Consider the following 20,188-nt stretch of genomic DNA (forward strand, 5'->3'; position numbering starts at 1 on the left):
GGTTAAAAAAAAAAAAAAAAAAAGGATGTGAGCTCGAGCCCGCCAGCCAGGCCTCTAGCTTCTAGCGCGCGCCCTCAGCGAGGACCCGCGTGAGCTGCCCGTGACGCTGCCTGCGCTGTTTGAAACTGCAGAATCCGTTACCAGCTTGGGGCAACTACCGTTCCGGCTGGTTCCGGAGGCCGTGCGTGCCAGGAGGGCTAGTGGCGGTCGTGAGGTGGCTCTAGCCTTTCGCGTCTCTGCAGCCTGGAGACTAGAACCGGCACTTTCGTAGGACGCCACCTCCAATCGCAGCGCTGGCGCGGGCGGAGGCTAAAACACAAGGGTCCTGAGACTGAGGAAAACGCGCCAAGTTCCCGTCGGCGGTGGAGTGAGGAAGACCCCAGCGGTTCGGGTGCCGGGCGAGCGGAGCCGCTTCTGGCCCTCCTTGCCGTCCCGGGACGGGGACGGGGGCGGGCGCGGTTGGGCGCCGCTTCGGGGATGTAGTCGGTGCCGGCGCCAGGCAGGACCGAGCGGCAGCCCGGGTTCCCGCTCTTGAGAGCGAATGGTCACTCCCCTGCGGGGAGGGCGATCCGGCCAGCTTTTCCGTGGGTCGCGGGCCCCCGCAGGCTCGGGGCAAGGGCTCACCTGTCGTACCCGCCCTCAGCCCGGTTAGACTCGTCGGCGTCACCGCCGCGGACCTCGCTCTGGGCCATGACCAGGTAAGGAGGGCCCGTGGAGGAGGGGCCGGTGCCTGGGCGCCGCGGCAAGTTCGGCAGGAGTCCGAGGGGGCCGCGGGGAGGACCCCGGCTCCCTTGGTGCTGCGCCCCCGCCCAGCTGCCAGCCAAGCCGTCCGCGCAGCGGGCGGCGCCCCCTCCCGCCGCCGCTGGGGACTCAAGGCAGGTGCGGGCTGGGAGTAAATAGGCCAACTCCGCGAGCTGTGGTTCTGCTTAAAGACGCCGCCCGCCGGGCCGGTGCCGCGTTTGACGGGCACGGGCATCATCACCGTCCCGTTATCTTCTCACTTTCTTTTCCGTTCGTAGAGTTTGCGGGATAAGGAGAAGAAATGTTTGCGCTCACGTTGTTCTGTGTCAGTGATTGCTAAATTTTACCGAGCAGTTTAACTTACTTTTTCTACAAGTATTTAGAACGGCACGTGTCTTAAACCTTTGTCGAGGATGTTATTCTTGTTTTACATTTTTCGTGAAAAGTTGGGATTGAGTCGTCCCATCTTACAGAGGAAGAAACTTGAAACTAATGAGACTTAGTGTTCACACTGTCATTTGTCAAGAACATTTAATGTTCTATTGTTTTTTCTGCGAAACTTGATTTAGAGTTACGGGAGAAACATTTTTGATGTAACAACCCCCAATGATAAGGACAGCCAGGAGCAAGAAATGGTATAGCAGAAGATACGGCACCTGGTAAAATGTTATATTCTAGGTAACGTTAATGTTTAATCATTGCTTTGAGGAGCCCGGAGGGGTGGTTTATTGATTAGGATTGATAATGTTATTTCAGCTGCTTGGTCATTGTTTTTTTTTTTATATTTATTTAAGTCCGGTTACTCTGTTAGAGAATCCAGTTTCCATCATTTATTAGACTTGCCTCCCAAGGAAAAACCTTTTACAAAAATCGCTAATGCCTAGAGATCCCTGACACTTCAGTGCAGGCTGGTTTATCATTCGTGATAGCATTTCATCAGTAGCATTAGTGGCCAGGAGAGTAAATTGAGTTGGAGGGGGGATGGGGAAATTGGTCGGCTTTCTAGTTATTCCTGCGTTGTCTCAAAAAGGTGGTTTCACTTCCGTGTCTGTCAGTGTTGTGAATTCCCAGTTCAGAGGCAGCCAGGTTTTCGCTTATGCTTAAGGATGAAATTTAGTTCGTCCTGTTAGTCTCTACCTATATTATATTTTAAAGTCATTGCTGAGTTTTTGGACTCTTAGGTGATTTTCTGGTAATTCTCGAGTCAGATAGTAATGTCTTCCTAATGAAAAATAGGACTAAAGTGTAAAATAACTACCACAAATAGAGCCATTTTTTTTTTAGTCCAAAAGTTTTATTTTAAAACAGGGAAGAAAGTTTGCACAAGGCAAACTTTTCTTCTTTCCTACTTTAAAGCAGTATCTTTAAAAATTCTGTAGTTAAGTTTGGAAAGTCAGTATATTTTGGTTTCTAGTGCATAAGAATTTGATATACACAAAGTGCAGCAATTTTTTACACCATTATCCCAACTTTGTGTATAGTTTATTACTTTTCACACAAGTTTTTAGGTGCAAACTTGACACTGGATCTAGGCCTTTCCTTGTATGCAGATTATACTTTAAATAGACTTTATTTTGTATAACTAGAAAAGACCTTGGAAGGAGAACTCAGTCACTTCTAGCACTCCTTGGATTTCCCATTCATCCCTGTTTCCCACCGTGTACTTCAGAATTAGAGATGATAGTTGCTCAGTGTTTCCTGAATGAACTAATAATAAAGTTTTTACCCCTTGATGATACTACTTTACCATTACTACTACTACTACCAGTAAAATGGGGTCTACTACTAAAATGGGGTATTTTGTGATGTGACCCTTAATCTAATAGCAGGCTAGTAAAAGTTCAGTGTCTTTTTTTTGTTGTTTGAGAAAGTTCAGGACAAATGGCAACTCCTTCATATAAGCAATAAAACATTGACTGCCTGTTATTGGCAGGCATTACATTTTCAAATACAAAGTTCTAATTAATACCATTCCTTGGTAAATTTGTTTTCAGAAATGATGATTTTATTGCCTACAGCCGATAACTGAAAACTAATAATCTTTTCTCTGATTAACAGATATGATTGGTGATTACAAGGTCCCTGTATAAATTAATTCTTGTCAACTCCTTGGGATTTGAAGAGAAAATGCCCGGTGTCATACCTAGTGAAAGTAATGGGCTTTCAAGAGGTAGTCCATCAAAAAAAAACAGACTTTCCTTGAAGTTTTTTCAGAAAAAGGAAACCAAGAGAGCCTTGGATTTCACAGATTCTCAAGAAAATGAAGAAAAAACTTCTGAATATAGAGGATCTGAAATGTATGTTATTTTCAGTATATTTCTGTACTTTTTAAGATTCCGCATCAGTGAAAAAGCAGTGAACTTGGATTGATATCTGCAGTCATTCTGACCTGATAGTCCATAGCGGGAGATAAAAAAGCACACATTAGGGAGACAAGTCTAGCAGTGTGTAATAGTAGAAACAGGATAAAACTGGTGGTTCCCCACAGGGATCACATCACAGTTCACATTATAACTCATTTAAATCGTGCTCAGCCGATTAGGCTAACTTCGAGAAATACTAATTGACTAAAATTATTTTTCAATTTCAATTTGATTTTAGTGCAACACACTTTATGTAAGGGTAAAGAAATTCATGGGGGACAGTTACCTGACATAAACTTAGTCTTTGTAGTCATACCTAGTATATGAATTCTCAAACCTGTTGGTGTACAATTGCAAATTATATTTAAAATAAACTTAAAAATAAGAAATGCTTTTGATACAAATAAATCCTTCAGTGACTGAAAAGAAATCAGAACAAAATGGAATGCTTTACTCCACCAATAGTTGCTCTAGTTGGAGTCTATAGTTGCTCCGTATTCAGCACATAGGCACTCTGCTATATGACTAATGTAGATTTGCTCCCCTGTATAATTTCCTAATATTTACCAATAATCAGTTTAGGAGATTGTGTGAGAACCTTTTGCTTACCAGCATTCATGCCTATAAATACCTTGAGGTATTAGAGTTATAGCTAGCAGCTGTAAAATAAATAAAAATGCTGTGAGGACTGTTTGTTAAACTGAGGTAAAAGAGTTATAAACTTGAACAATTCATGTTTAAGTGAGGAGCAGCTGTGTAAGTATCTTCATAGACTCTGTTTCCTCTTAATCTTTTGTGAACAGAATCTGACTTAGATAGTGCAGCCTCTCCCAAATATTGTCATATTCAGGTTATTCCCAGGTTTCTATTCAGAGTTAAACTACTTGATTAAAATGTCCTGTTGGCTTAACAAATCATAGTACCAATTCTGCAACTTTCTGCTCTGTAAAATGGGATTAACAGTCCTTTAATGGAATTGTTTTGAAGCTTGTTGAGTGTAATATTTTTAAAGTGCTTGTAAAACTTTTATTCTGGGTGTATAGCAGTTTTTGCCCCTGTACAGATTAATTGTCTTAAAATGCTATCTGAATAAAATCCATATACTTTTCGGATCATACAACTTTTGGGAAAAGACTAAATCTAGGGAAGTAATATTTCCACTTGAATTCTACTTCCTTATCCCTTTCTCTTCTTTGTACTTAATAGTGATCAAGTTGTTCCTGCAGCACAGTCCTCACCTGTCAACTGTGAGAAGAGAGAAAACTTGTTACCGTTTGTGGGACTGAATAATCTCGGCAATACTTGTTATCTTAATAGTATACTTCAGGTAAGTTGACAATTTTTCTATATAATAAAACTTTGGTAGGCAAAGAATGATGTAACACTTAATATTTTCTGAGAATTCAGGTTATTGGAGGATTTCAGTTGTCCATAATACTGTCTTTGTCTTTGTAAACAAACCAGAATGGAGTAAAATAATCATGATTCTAAATTGCACATTACAAATTTCCGTTGAGGTAAGAGAAAATGATATATTAAATAAAATTGGGATGGCACAATTGAGTAGATGTTGATTAAATTGAAGATACCAAACTTAGTTTTTCTGTCCGATTCCTGATTCTATGGTGATATGTATTGTAACCCTTGGAACTATATCTGTTTTGTGTTGTATCTGGTCAGGCTCAGTGCTTTGTTGCACTGAGGGAAGATAGCAGGCTACTGTAATGAAATAGAGAACAATTTTTGACACACATCTTAATCTCAGAATTTTAAGTAGTGCACATATGAATATACTCTACAAAAAGCATGATAGTGTTTTAATGATTTTAGGTATATTGTTTGTTCAGTAAATACTCAAGACAATCTCACTTTATAGGTATTATATTTTTGTCCTGGTTTTAAATCTGGAGTGAAGCACTTATTTAATATTATTTCAAGGAAGAAAGAAGCCCTAAAAGATGAAGCCAGTCCAAAAGATAAGGTAAAAAATAAAATTAATGGAAATTCACTTGCTTAGAAATGAAAAAGTAATAAATACAGAGAGGATTTGGGAGGAGAATGACAAAGATTATTTCTCTTAACAAATTACATCTGAGAATTAAATTTCTCATTCGCAATTATTTTTCATTCTTGTGGGGTAAGTAGCTAACTTGATTACCCCCTTTTATAGTGTTTTCTCCAGTCCTCTAATTTACTGTTTACCAGTAAACATTGTCACACACACCACTGTCACAACATATCGTACTCTTTTACCCCATTATTTATCTGCTGTTTTCAAGTTGACTCACTTTTACTATTTAAATAAATTTAAAGAAACCTTCAACTTACGTAATTAGAAAACCATTATAACCCACGTAATAGAAAGTAACCAAAAATATGCTTAAAATTTTTTTAAGTTTATTTTGTATACCTCCAGAAAATTAGTGTTAGAAATTAGATTTAGAAAAGCTAGTGTTGTCTAGCGAGAGAAAGAAGGGGGAAGGTACTTAATTTGTTCAAAAATTAAAATGTTTGTGTGTTTCTTGACAGGGAAGTTGCAAAGAAGATTCTTCAGCAAGTTATGAACTAATATGCAGCTTACAGTCCTTGATCATTTCAGTCGAACAGCTTCAGGCTAGTTTTCTCTTAAATCCAGAGAAATATACTGATGAACTTGCTACTCAGCCAAGGCGACTACTTAACACACTCAGGTATAGTCTATTATATAATTTTAGGATTCCAGTTTAGCTCATTCTCTCTTTGGAGGAGAGTGACATGTGAACAAATGCGGGGAATAAAGGGCGAGGAAAATAGACACTACAGATCTACAGTCCTTAATATCCCAGAGGCTCCAAAGACTGGAAATTTTTTCTCACAGTTGGTACTAAATTCATTAAATCTGAATTTGTGTGAGGCTGTTTATAGCCTTTATTCATATTTATCTGCAATGTGAATATTCATACCCTTTTCTGTAGAAGTAGTAATGTGTGTAATTATGGGATACTGCCCCTATTATGTTGGTGATACATATTTTACCTATGTGCCAGATTCTTTTTTAATCTGAAAATTCCTGAATTACCAAACACATTTGGTCCTAAGGATTTCAGATAGGAATTATAGGTCTATATTCAAAATACGTTATATAAAAGAACTGTAAATTCCAAGTATTCTATTTTTGTTGTATGTACTTAGAAGAGAAATATTAGTTAACTGGATTAGATTTCTTTGTAGTATTATCTTAAAAAATGAAACATTATCCTATATACAGAATAGCCTTATCCAAAATACTACAGGGTTTAAGTCTTTAAAAAATTACTTAATCGTTTAGGTTAGGAATAGACCTAGATGTCACACATTGCCATACATTTGTTAAGAGGCAGTGTAGCGTGGTGTCCAGGAGCAGGTTTGAATCCTGACTTCTGCATCTCTGTGACCTTGAGCAAGTTATCTGTAAATAGTGGTGATATGGTACTTACCTCATAAGGTTATTGTGAGAATTATACAAATAATATAAAAAGTATTTTGAGGGAATTCCCTGGTAGTCCACCAGTGGTTAAGACTCTGTGCTTTCACTGCTGAGGGCTGGGCTTCGATCCCTGGTCGGAGAAGTAAGATCCCACATGCCATGTGGCAAGGCCAAAAAAAAAATTATATATATATGGCATTTTGCATAAAGCATGGTACACAGTAAATACTGTATACGTATTAGCTATTAACAATATTTAGAAGATCAGAGTATTTATGATAATGAAAATCAGGTTAAGTTTGTTTTTAGTTACACGTTTAGGTAAGGAGTTTCAAATTAGTAGCTGAATTAAATGTTTTTGGACTTTCAAATAATTTATGATATCCCCATAAATGAATTCATTTCTGTATGGAGAGGTGGATTTTGTTCTGGTATTACATCTTCAAAACTGGAATAGATGAAATGGAAATTTTTATTTATAGGGAACTCAACCCTATGTATGAAGGATATCTACAGCATGATGCACAGGAAGTATTACAGTGTATTTTGGGAAACATTCAAGAAACATGCCAACTCCTAAAAAAAGAAGTAAAAAATGTGGCAGAGTTATCTACTAAGGTAGAAGAAAAACATGAGAAAGAGGAAATGAGTGGTAATAACAGCATGGAGATGGACAGTATGAGGCATTCGGAAGACTATAAAGAAAAATTGCCAAAAGTAAATGGGAAAAGAAAAAGTGACACTGAATTTGGTAACATGAAGAAAAAAGTTAAAGTCTCTAAGGAACACCAGTCTTTGGAAGAAAACCAGAGACAAACCAGATCAAAAAGAAAAGCTACAGTTGATTCATTAGATATTCCTGCTAAAATAATCCCCAAGTACATTTCTGAAAATGAGAGTGCAAGACCCTCACAAAAGAAATCAAGAGTTAAAATAAACTGGTTAAAGTCTGCAGCTAAGCAACCCAGCATTATTTCTAAATTCTGTAGTCTGGGTAAAATAACAACAAACCAAGAATCCAAAGGACAATCTAAAGAAAATGAATATGATCTTGAAGAGGACTTGGGGAAGTATGAGAATGATAATACAGCTAATGGTTGTGGACTTGAATCTCCAGGGAATAATGTTATGCCTGCTAATGAAGTTAAGCCCATAAACAAAGGTCAGTATAATTTATTCTTGGACATTGATAGGTAGGATTAACAGCTGCAGAATTGAATTTTCTCTTCTTAGATCCATATACAGTATACTATCTGGCTAAAGTTTTAAGAGAAATTTAACACAATGTGAACTGGCGTTTCAAGCACTACACTTACATGTATTTTTTGTGTGTATAAATCTCACTAATTTTAAGGTAATAGTAATTTATGTTTATAAACTAGGAGAGTTCATCTTAATGGCAAGAGAATATTTTACCCCTTTATATATACAGTATTTGACATAAACTCATGAAAAATTGCATTTGCTAAGTAGTTATACCATACTGGATTTCTGTTTAGGTTCACACAGATCTCAGGGAAAATTTGTAGAACTTACATGACTAAATTTCATCCTTTGGGGTATCTTTAGGAAGGGAGTTAAGAAGACACACATGTGTTGAAACTGTCTTTTTTTAGAGATAACAGTAATTAATATTCAAATATCTTTACAGGGAGTTTATATTTCATGAATAAGTCACCTCTTAATGCCAATAAACAAGTTTGAGATATGAAAATCAGCCTTTTAGCCATGATATACTTTAAATGGAATAATGGTTATTTGGGCTGTACTGAAAAATTCGTCTGTATAGATTTGTGTTTTCCTTTTTTTGTTTTAGGTGCAGAGCAAATTGGTTTTGAGCTAGTGGAGAAATTATTTCAAGGTCAGCTGGTATTAAGGACTCATTGCTTAGAATGTGAAAGTTTAACAGAAAGAAGAGAAGATTTTCAAGACATCAGTGTACCAGTGCAAGAAGATGAGCTTTCCAAAGTAGAGGAGAGTTCTGAAAGTAAGCAAAATTGGAGGCTTGCATGGACTATGGAATAATTAGAGTTTTCCTCAACAAAACACAGTCTAATAAGTAGCTTGTATAGTTATTAAGAAAAAACTCTTTTATGTCTTTGGTATAATAAAATCTTTCTGCCTGTATAGCTACACTTGTCAGTAGTTATTAGCATTTGGAAAATTCTGGCATCGTTATTTTTTTACTTTTAATTTTTTTTGCGGTACGTGGGCCTCTCACTGTTGTGGCCTCTCCCTTTGCGGAGCACAGGCTCTGGACACGCAGGCTCAGCGGCCATGGCTCACGGGCCCAGCCGCTCCGCGGCATGTGGGATCCTCCTGGACTGGAGCACGAACCCGTGTCCCCTGCATCGGCAGGTGGACTCTGAACCACTGCGCCACCAGGGAAGCCCTGGCATCTTTATTTTGATGTGTAGAGTATGTTATAATGGGAAAATGGAATGCTTTACCAAGTTAATTTTTGGGTACCTGAATCTCAGAGCTACTGAGGATATTTTTCAACACCATATTTGAGCCAGTGTTTTTTCTTGTATAAACCACAAAAAGTGTAGTAATGCCATGGGAAGTGATCATGAGACTGGTTTACTTGTTCAGATAATGTAAATTGACTATTAAATATAAAGTCTTTCTCACATGGAGTCAGAGGGTAGGGCTTATATTGATTTTGCTGTCCCTGACCTCAATATTTTTTGGCTGACCAGATATAAATATTTAGAGGTATGTGCACTGTCGATGAACTTACAAGTTTGTGAAACTAAAAAAAAGAAATCTCTTTAGTTATTATTTGGGGAGGATTAGTCAATTAAAATTGTATGCTAATTCTGAACATAAAAATTTGTGGCTTAAGTTTTTAATTTCTGAGAGATTTTTCATTTGTGAGTGACAGGATTCTCTTGTGTAGTTTCTCCAGAGCCAAAAACAGAAATGAAGACCCTGAGATGGGCAATTTCAGAGTTTGCTTCAGTGGAGAGGATTGTAGGAGAAGATAAATATTTCTGTGAAAATTGCCATCATTATACTGAAGCTGAACGAAGTCTTTTGTTTGACAAAATGCCTGAAGTTATAACTATTCATTTGAAGTGCTTTGCTGCTAGTGGCTTGGAGTGAGTATTCTTAAGTTTTGTTCAAAATGCTACGATAGTAAGGAAACAGTACAATAGTGTAATAGAAACTACTGAAATGAAGTAATTTACAAATATTGCCTTAGAAAAGTTTATTGTTTTATTAAGTTTCCCGGTAAAAACGCATCAAGTTTAAATCCTTCTGGTATGAATGCATATGATTTGTTCACACATTTTTCATTTTCATTCCTTATTTGATTATTTTAATTAATTGATTAAAGCAGGAACCAAATTTCATACATACATCAACATTTTTTTGAGGTGAGCAAAAAAGCAAAATTATTTTAGTTTTAAGGTAAGTAAGCCAGGAAATAAAACCTAGTCTGAACCATTTGAGAGATTCTTCTGTAGTTGAAAATTTAAATATCTGAAAGCAATAATAAATATTAAAATGCCAGTTACATTTTAGATAGTCTGACTTTTTCTGACATGTATACATGTCATTGTAGATTTTATTCCTTTCTGTATTAATCAGTTGTTTGAAATTACCACGAGAGCTTACCAGTAGCTCTCCACACATTTTCTTATGCCAGAAGATGACAGGGTCCTTTCTTTCAATGGCTTTTTCCTTTGCTACAGTACAATTTTATTTTTTGTCCCCAAATCTTGGTTGTAGAGACAGACTTCACATTAAAATGACTTAGTATAAAGGAAAAGGATTTTGAAGATCAGTGTTTTTTTTTAATGCCATTTATTTTCTTATTGCACAAAATTAGGAAAATAAAGAAAATTAAGGGGGGAAGTGCCATATATCCTTCACAGAAGCACCTGAATATTAGTACTTATTTCAGTATTCTTTGTGTAAGTATTATACAAAATTGGGGTCTTGTTTTTTACTTTGTGTTTTATTCATATGAGCAGTAAATATTAAGGGTTCATTCAGACTTACTTGGTTTCACATTGGGGGTAAAACTGAATATATATGAAGTGGAATCCCAGAAAACCTTTTTTTTTCCCCCCTTCCAAAGGTTTGATTGTTATGGTGGTGGACTTTCCAAGATCAACACTCCTTTACTGACACCTCTTAAACTGTCACTAGAAGAATGGAGCACAAAACCAACCAATGACAGCTATGGATTATTTGCAGTTGTGATGCATAGTGGCATTACAATTACTAGTGGGCATTATACTGCTTCTGTTAAAGTCACTGACCTTAACAGTTTAGAACTAGATAAGGAAAATTTTGTGATCGACCAAATGTGTGAAATAGGTAAGCCAGAACCATTGAATGAGGAGGAAGCAAGGGGTGTGGTCGAAAACTATGACGATGAAGAAGTGTCGATTAGAGTCAGTGGAAATACCCAGCCAAGTAAAGTTTTGAACAAAAAAAATGTAGAAGCTATTGGACTTCTTGGAGGACAAAAGAGTAAAGCAGATTATGAGTTATACAACAAAGCATCTAATCCTGATAAAGTTGCCAGTACAGCATTTGCTGAAAATAGAAATTCTGAGACTAACAATACTAATGGGACCCATGAATCTGATAGAAACAAGGAATCCAATGACCAAACAGGCATTAACATGAGTGGTTTTGAAAACAAAATTTCATATGTAGTGCAAAGCTTAAAGGAGTATGAGGGGAAGTGGTTGCTTTTTGATGATTCTGAAGTGAAAGTTACTGAAGAGAAGGACTTTTTAAATTCTCTTTCCCCTTCTACATCTCCTACATCTACTCCTTACTTGCTATTTTATAAGAAATTATAGAGTGAGTGTATTTTCCTTGTGTATATATTAAACAGACCTGGACAAACATCGGTAAATTGATTACATCAAAAAGTCTTTAGCTTATCTTTTGAACCTATTGGATATTATTGGTTTCTCTGGGTTTTTATATAAATAGTAAAATTTGAGTTATTGAAATCCATGTTAATTTTTAGAATTCATTTTCCTTAGTGGAGACTAGTGATTGATGCATTAGCTTCTGGGAACAAACTTGTATAGGTTCTTAACTGAATTATTCAAAATGGAAGCATTTAAACACTTTGAATTTACACCTATCTTTTGTGTTTGCTTTTTCAAATAAAGTGCTTGTATTTGTATCTCCATATTTTGGAGTACTTATCATCTACATGATGTTTATAGGTTCTGTGGTTTTTCAGCTAAGAAGCAGAATCTCATTTCAGTACATTTAGTTTTGTAAGTCATAAAGCCAGATCTTGGATGGGCTGTATTAGAGGCACGTGTATGTATTCACAGTAGTGCACATTTTGTGCCTTCAATCACTTTGAAAAGCGTCTCAGAAAACCTGGAGTCAGTCCTCTTCTATCTATCTTCACAAGAATTTTATATGTATTTATGAAAATGATTCTGTACCCTAGTAAATCTTTTTCAGTGTGGACTAATTTGTATCTCTTCATAGTCATACTCTGCACGATCTGTATATAATGCATCGAACTTAGAGGTGTGACCTTAAATTTAACTTTTTTAAAAAAACCAGGAGGTCAATAAAATTTAAACTGCTTAACAACTGTGTATACAAATGCTTGAGGATTTTTTTACTTGCATATTTTTTACCATAAATATAGCTGGATTCTCTTAAAAAAAAGTGTGTGTATATACACATACTATACACACATATTATATATATACATAGAAGAGAATAAACATGCATAATTACCTTTAATAATACTTTCTGACATTTGGAGGTGAAGAAATTGTATTTCAAATAGGAGAAATTGTGCTTAGTCCATCTAAATTGTCATACCTAGATACCCTTTAGACATATAACTATGGAATCCAAAACTGGAGAACTTAAGGTGAGGCTTTGGGCACACAAAAAACTTGGTCATATTTTCACTTTAAATATATTAAATTGGTAAATGATCGATTATGACTTGTTAAAGGACATTCTTGATATTAAGAATATGAAATATAATTCCAAAGAATAGATAACTCTTGGAATAATACTGTTATACACTACTTTAACAAATAAGAAAGAGTACCTGTCAACTAATAAACTACACAGTTAATGTCTTACACATTCTTTCACAAGATGGTGTGATGTAAAAAGTCACAGTCCTTGCCACTTTCTATGTTCAGGATCACTAATGGAACTTTTAAAAAGGAACAGCCCTGAACACTAACCATAAGCAGCTGAGGGAGTAGGAGTCACTAACAGAACTTTTAAAATGAAACAGCCTTGAACACTACTCATAAGCTTCTGATGGAGTAGTTCTAGGATAGAACTAGGGCTTCTGTAACACTCAAGAGACAGCCCAGAACTACACTAGTTAAGAACTAGTGTAGATTTCTGATATGAGAAAGTTTGTTTTAAGAAAATTGAAGAACACGGTAAGTTAGGAAGGAAATGTTACACCAGTGTTTTAAGAGAGGAATCTTCTGATTTCACGTCAGACAATTAATTAGTCTGATAATTAAATCGTAATTATATAAATCTTAAAGTTCTTGATATTGTCCCTGAGATAGGTGACAATCCAAACTCTTACACAGGTGTAACTTTATGAGAAATTACCTAGGAATTACTTAATATTCTTCCCCCCACCCCCACCCTAAAGAGGGAGAGAGTATGTAAATAAGTTACCTTTTCTTTTCTGTTTGCTTTAAAGAGTTTCCGTTCTTGACTCTGCCTTTCCTTACTGACCATCTGGATCCTCTGTTCCCAAATATATATTTTTGAGGTTATGCTTTTCTGACTCCTAGTTCACCTGTTGTGGTCCACCTGTAGACTCACAAACTTTCTGTGATTCGGTCTTTGAATTGATGTAGATAAGAGGAATCTGAGATAATACTGCCTGTTGTAAAGGTAGGCTGGAGCGGGGAATATCAGCCGTCACATCTACGCTCTCAGGAGAATGAAGGTACCATATTCGATCAGTTCTTAAGTGATTCATGTAAGTGATCAGTAGATCAAAGGGATAGATTACAAGTGATACCTTTCTATAAGATACAATACTGCACAAAGAAAAAAATGTTCAAACACTTCCAGAAATGATTAATATGCACTTCTTGGAAAAACTTGCCAAACAATTGAAATATATGTTGGAAAAAAACCTGCATTAGTCTTTCATATCATAAAGTTACAATTTTAAATTAATTAGCTCTTAATTAACAGCTAATTTTACCTTTTATACATACACTTTGTAAAATCTATACAAGTATCAAAAAATAACTATACCTTATTCAGCTGGTAGATTAAAATCAAACACCAGCTCTCTGTTATTTTTATGGGGATGTAAGGTAAGTTTAAAGCAGATTTCTAATTTACCAGTTTAGGACACTAAAAACTGATGAAGTGACTGTCTTGTTTAATTTAAAACAGGAATCATTCATTTTAATTGCTACGGGTCTGCTTATACTACTATCATTATTATAATGTTGAGAGTCAAACCACTGTCACTGGTATTAGCTATCCCAGTATGTAATCGTTATTTATAGACAGAAGTTATCACGTAAAGTTTCTTCTGCAATTCTAAATCCCTTTTTTGTGTGCCTAAATGGAAAATACCTTAGAAACCAGTTTTAAGACTTTACAAACCAGTTATCAATAATTTATTTCCACCCATTAATTTATTCATTTATTTAATTTTGGGGCTATTATCTGGGTCCATAAAGTGTCAATTATGATTTTCATTTTGCTATTTTTGGAACTGTTTCTTGAATCAACTAACTTATTCTCTGCTTTTGTCAGTAAAAAAATTTTTTTTAGTCTCAGTAAAATTAGTGTAAACATTCACATATTTAATAGTACCTTTAAAATAAGAATTACTACATTTAAAATGGTTCCAAAACGAATCTATAAATGGTAATATAAATTAAAAAATACAAACTTAAAGTAAATAAATTTAACATTAGCTATGGTATAAATAATGGTAAATGTAAGTGTACCTGTGAGTCATTAAAATGTCTTAAAAAAGATAACAGCATATTACCAGAACATTAGAAACCACAGCCATGATTCTCAAACTTCAGCGATCGCCATTTGATATTGTTTGGCCACTGCATTCTTCCATGAGTAAATTAATACTATAATTTCCAGAATTAAGTCCCAAGTCTTTTTCAAAAGTTCTTAAATTCTTTTCACACTCAATGTTGAATACATGGCTTTTTTCAAATGAATAAAACAAGTGCATTTATATTAGAGATCCATTTTGCGCAGGCTCATTCGACTGAAGGAATCCCTGGAGAGAAAATGAAAGGATATAGTTATAAGTAAACAATTTTTATATAATCCTGTAAAATATGTTTACATGCTTTCTTTCTGCCAATTATCTCAAAGTTTTGCCACCAAAAGCTTATTGACTTTAAAACTTTTTTTGCCACCAAAGCTCTTTTAACACTTCAAGTTACATGCTTATCCTACACACTCTGCCTTATATATTCTAACTTGTAGAGTTCTCTATAGATTAGAAGTATATTATAGTAACCACTCTATCAAAGTCTATTGATCATTTATTCATTTGTCCAAAAGATATATTAGGTATTATGATTAAACAAGAACTAAGGGATAATGGGAGAGATTTAAGGAAAAGATTTACTTGGGGTTATTAAAAGGCAAAATGCAAGTGTTTTACTTAAAATATTAAATTCTAAGTCTTAAATCAGTGGTTCTCAATTTTTTGGGATTTAGGTCCTTTATACACTCTTAAAAATTGAGGACCCCCCAAGGAAGCTTTTGTTTATGGATTATATATTGATATTTACCATATTAGAAATTAAAACTAAGAACATTTAAAATTATTTTATAAAATAACCCGTTACATGTTACTGTAAACAGCACTGTTTATTAAAAGTAATTTGCAACAGTTTTAGAAGAGTGGCAGTGGCAGTCTTACATATTTAACATCTGGCTTAAAAAGCCTAGATTCTTTTTTTTTTTTTTTGGTACGCGGGCCTCTCCCGTTGCAGAGCACAGGCTCCAGACGCGCAGGCTCAGCGGCCATGGCTCACGGGCCCAGCCGCTCCGCGGCATGTGGGATCTTCCCGGACCGGGGCATGAACCCGTGTCCCCTGCATCGGCAGGCGGACTCTCAACCACTGCGCCACCAGGGAAGCCCCTAGATTCTTAATATCTGCTTCTGCATTCAATCTTTTACATGGCACGTAGTCTCTAGGAAAGTCCACTGTACTCTCATGAGAGAATGAGCATGAAAAAAATATTTGGCATTAATATGAAAATTTGTTTTGACTCAGGAACCTCCTGAAAAGGTCCGAGGGACCCGTTGCATGGGTCTCAGATTATACCGTGAGAACCACCATCTTAAAACCTCCTAAGCTTTCTGCAAAATAATATTCCAGATTTTGTAAATCAGCAAAATAAAAAGTTCAAGTTCTACAGGGATTTTATTTTCTAAGTGCTGAAGAAATTAAGAGTGAAGAAGATAATTCTTCAATACTTCTTAATGTATTTTCCTTTTTCCTTAAGCTGGTTTGTTTTGCTTATCTTTCCTGCCATTAACGTTAATAGTCTCTTAAGGTTTCCAATCTCCAGGAAAGGAGATCATGTTCAGCTTTGAATCTTGAAGCTTGGTTTTTTCTTGGAAAATAGCAGTCTTAAAAGAGTGTTCATCAAGAAAAAGGATTTTCTAAATTCCGAAAAACTGCCTGCAAATATTAAGAACTAAAGCTTGGAGGAATAACCATCAGAGAGGAAGGCAAAACTCAGGGTAATGGTGTAATGGAGAGCTTCCTTCAGATAGGAACAATATTGTCCATTGAAAGGAGCTGGAGAGATTTGATGGAAGTGAGACTACCATTAGGAGACTTCCTGACTACTTCAGGGACCCAGCACCCCATCCCAGGACCTCTGACCAATGACTGTAAGACTGGTGGAGGTGGGTAGAGCAGCAATAAGTAAGAAATTCCAAAAAGATTGAAAGGGAAGCCCAAAGTGGAGGGAACTAGTGTTGCTTCCCATCAAGAATTTCAAGAGGAAACCACCCAGGGTGTCTTGCATCACTGTAAGGATGGTGGAAGCAAAATATAATATATTCTGCCAGAGAAAGGATCTAAAACAGGCCTCCTCATCTCCTGTTCCTGTAGATGGTCTGTAGGGGACAAGACATACAGCAGGCACTTGGTATACATTTTCAGAGGCCTAGAAGTACACAAATATTAGATCACTGAAGAACAGGGAATATTCTCATTTGATCAAATAGCCAGTTAAACTTTCTTCTGTAGTATATTATACTTTGCATTTACATTCCATTTATATAAGCAACTTCAAGGACCTTCCAAATATTAATTGATCAGGTAAGTAAAATTTAATAGCTTCACTGCCACAATAATTCAAAGAAAAGGGTGGTAAAATATTGGTGCCACAACAATTCAATAGATGTATGTACATTTGGATTTCAAAATGCAAAGAAGGCAGTTTACTTTTAGCAGTTAACATGCCCTGTCTGGAATTCAGGGGTTAAAAGGATAAGCACTGTCCTTGGAACTTCACATGCCATTTAATTTCCACAACAACCTCTTCAAGGTATTATTTTACAGAGGAGAAATCTAAGATTAAATTATCTGCTCAAGTAGAATTATGGTCAGTTGTAGAAAATTCCAGGTTGCTTCCACTTCTAATTTTATTTGTCACAATTAGAAAGTGAAGAAAAATAGTGAAGTCGTCTTGATACTCAGTGGTGTTATGTTTTAATACAAATCTAGAAGAACATACTCTATACTATTTACTGTCAGGGATAAGGGAAATGAATACCTGGCTTCACGTATATTCTAGCAAATTCTCTCATAGAAATACCAGAAAGTGTGACAGGACATTAAAAGGAACAGTTCTAGGAGGCCAGACTTATGTGTGGTTTCCTGGTTTGTATGAGTTCTTAAAACAACTTTATTATTCTCTTTATTACGGAAAGAACTGACTTTTATCTTATAGGCTGATTCAGGTATAGATGATGAAAGGCTTACATAAGTTGAACTTGTTAGGTTTCAGAAGACAATATTTGAAACCATTTAATAAAAGTTAAATAAATTCACTTTTAAATAGTTAAAGCAGATTTCATTTTTCTGAAGATATCCAAAGTAATAGAAAAAACAAGCATACCTGTGGCAGGTAACAGGTAATACTGCCTTGTATAACTGAGGGATCTTTCTGTTTATCAGAGGCTGTAGGGCCTCTTTAAGGCGATGATAGTTTCTCTCCAGTTCCCTTTGATACTCCTTTTGATCTGGCCCAATTAAGCTCTTATTTTTTCTTAAGGCATCCTCACACCTAGGAAAAACAGTGTGTTATCAAAAGAGTTCTTCTGGCATACTTTTAGGGCATGCATATATATATATATATATATATATATATTCACCATGACTAGGACATTGAGGTTTTCCGTTGTATGTAAAACATCCTCTCTTGCAATTAGGTTTAAAGCAGGGAACAGATGATCAACAGAGTTTCTTTAAAATCTAACATCCGCTTCCAGTTTTCACAATTGAAAATTATATATACTTTAATATTAAATCTGACACCCTTTTTTCCCCCACATATCACCACTAGACTAAAAGTTCTTTAAGGGATGTAACCGTACTCATTTATGTAGCAACAATGGCATCTCGTACAGTGGTTTGCCTTTATTCAAATAAATGTTTCTTAACAACTGAATAGATCTGATAATATCTTTTATCCAACTTATTCAGATATTTAAGAAAAAATATCTGGACTCCAATAGATAAATGGAAAAAGCGTGTTTTTAAAAAAGTATACATATCAATACTTGTAGAATGCAGCTAGAGTGATACTCAGAGGAAAACATATAGCCTTAAATGCTTATATTAAGGAAAGAAGACTAAAACTGAAGAGCTAACAAGCAACTTAAAAAGAACAGAATAAACTCAAAGTATAAGGAAGGGAATAAAATTTTAAAGTATGATAGCTCTATACTCAAAAATGCAAAAGTTGGTTGTCAGAAAAATCTAAAAAAATAGACTAAGCTCTGGCAAGAATAAATGAGAAAAGGCCAAGTATCCTCTTCTAGAAATAAAAAACGGGACATAAAGTCAAATATAGCATAAGTTTATAAAGGCACAGAGGATATTATGTACAATTTAATGCAAATAAATATGAAATTCTACTTTTCTAGATCAATTACCAAAAACATTAAGCAAAAAATATGAATAAAATTTATTAAACAAAAATATGAATAATCCTAAAACCATCAAATCAGTCAAATCACAAATCTACCCACAAAGAAAACATAAACATGCAAATTCTACTAAACATTCTAAGGACAGATAATCCCTTTGTAACACAACTATTCCAGAGTATATAAAAAACTATTCCAGGGTACAAGGGGGAAAAAAAACTATTCCTGAGAAGAGTTTCAAACTCATTTTTCAAGGTTGGGATACCAAAACCTAATGGGGGCTATAAGAAAATACTTGTAATTCAATCTCACCCATGAAAACAGTTGCAAAACTCCCAAACAAAATACTATGAAACTGTTCTAACACCATATTACATCCCTACTCCCCACATACAACCCACCTGATAAAATTTAAAAATTTGTCATGATAAACTTTTAGCATAACTACAAACAGGTAGGAACTTCTTTCACCTAATTAAAAATATCTACAAAAACATGAAGAAAACATTATACTCAATGCCGAAAAAATTTCTTTTAGATCAGAAACAAGAAAATGATGCCCTCTATCACTATCCCCATTCAACACAGTAATGGAGGTCCTAAACATTACTGTAAGAAAGAGATTCTACAGACAAATTATTAGAATAAACAAGTGAATTTGGCAGTATTCTCATGTAAAGCATATAAAATTCAACTACATTTCTGTATGCCAGCAAACAGAAAATATAATTTTAAAAGATACCATTAACAAAAGTATAAAAATATTAAATACCAAAGAATAAGTCAAAAGATACATAAGGCCTCTACAAAAAAATTAAAAAAAAAAAACATTCAGAAGATCTAAGTAAACGGAGAAGTATACCGTATTCATGGACTGGAAGAGTCAATTCTCTTCCAGTTGATCTATAGATTCAGATTCAGGTTATTATTTGGGGTGGGGTAGAGGGAGAGATATATTGATTCTAAAATTTGAAATTTATATCAAAAGGAAAAGGGCCAAAAGTAGTCCTTGAACAAAATGAGAGGAACTGCTCTATCAGATATGGAAGTTTATTATAAAGCTGCAGTAATTAAAACACCATAATATTAGTTCAAGAAGAGATAAGTAAACAGTGGAAGAAAACAAAGATCCTAGAAACAGATGCACACAAAGTGAGCACTTGATGTGTAATAGTGCAAAGCAGTGGAGAAAGGGTAATCTTTGAAATAAGTGGTGCTGGGTCAACTGCACATCCATATGGGAACAGAAATCTGACCCCTATCTTACATCATATTCAGTTACCAGTACAGACGAAAATCAAACTGATCCCTTCCTTGAACCATATACAAAAATCAAATTTAAGCAGATATTTTTAAAAAGTAAAAAGGCCTTTTTTGCCTTCCTGCCCTTTTGTTTAGGCTATATTGAATTTTAGAGATACCATTATATTGACTTTTTAGAAGTCAACATAGAATGTTACTCTGACGTCAGGT

General features: G+C 35.5%; 2 protein-coding genes across 7 annotated transcripts in view; one reads left to right on the top strand and one right to left on the bottom strand.

Annotated features, from left to right (window-relative positions):
* Positions 1–215: 215 nt before the first annotated feature.
* Positions 216–12,135, top strand: USP1 (ubiquitin specific peptidase 1). 4 transcript variants are annotated; one of them, XM_024740397.1, is made up of 10 exons: positions 216–698; positions 2,800–3,038; positions 4,311–4,431; positions 4,981–5,085; positions 5,634–5,794; positions 7,032–7,711; positions 8,366–8,536; positions 9,452–9,653; positions 10,388–10,472; positions 10,640–10,763. In XM_024740397.1, the coding sequence occupies exons 2-10, from the start codon at positions 2,869–2,871 to the stop codon at positions 10,643–10,645; spliced, it is 1,701 nt and encodes a 566-aa protein (XP_024596165.1). In that variant the 5' UTR covers positions 216–698; positions 2,800–2,868; the 3' UTR covers positions 10,646–10,763. The 4 variants fall into 4 exon arrangements, with proteins under 4 accessions (XP_024596165.1, XP_024596163.1, XP_024596164.1 ...); XM_024740395.1 differs by lacking the exon at positions 10,388–10,472 and adding an exon at positions 1,311–1,419 and having other exon boundaries at positions 232–698; positions 10,640–12,135; XM_024740396.1 differs by lacking the exon at positions 10,388–10,472 and adding an exon at positions 1,311–1,400 and having other exon boundaries at positions 232–698; positions 10,640–12,135.
* Positions 12,136–12,273: 138 nt separating this feature from the next.
* Positions 12,274–20,188, bottom strand: part of DOCK7 (dedicator of cytokinesis 7) — a 204,838-nt gene continuing 196,923 nt past the window's right edge. For all 3 annotated transcript variants that reach the window (XM_024740388.1, XM_024740390.1, XM_024740391.1), the window contains 2 exons: positions 17,683–17,850; positions 12,274–14,809 (listed from right to left, as the gene is read on the bottom strand). In XM_024740388.1, the coding sequence (XP_024596156.1) occupies positions 14,767–14,809; positions 17,683–17,850 (211 nt within the window). In that variant the 3' untranslated portion in view covers positions 12,274–14,766. The remainder of the gene's footprint in view (positions 14,810–17,682; positions 17,851–20,188) is intronic.

This window comes from Neophocaena asiaeorientalis, unplaced genomic scaffold (assembly GCF_003031525.2).
Source record: "Neophocaena asiaeorientalis asiaeorientalis breed wild unplaced genomic scaffold, Neophocaena_asiaeorientalis_V1.1 scaffold581, whole genome shotgun sequence".
NCBI classification, from domain to species: Eukaryota; Metazoa; Chordata; class Mammalia; order Artiodactyla; family Phocoenidae; genus Neophocaena; species Neophocaena asiaeorientalis.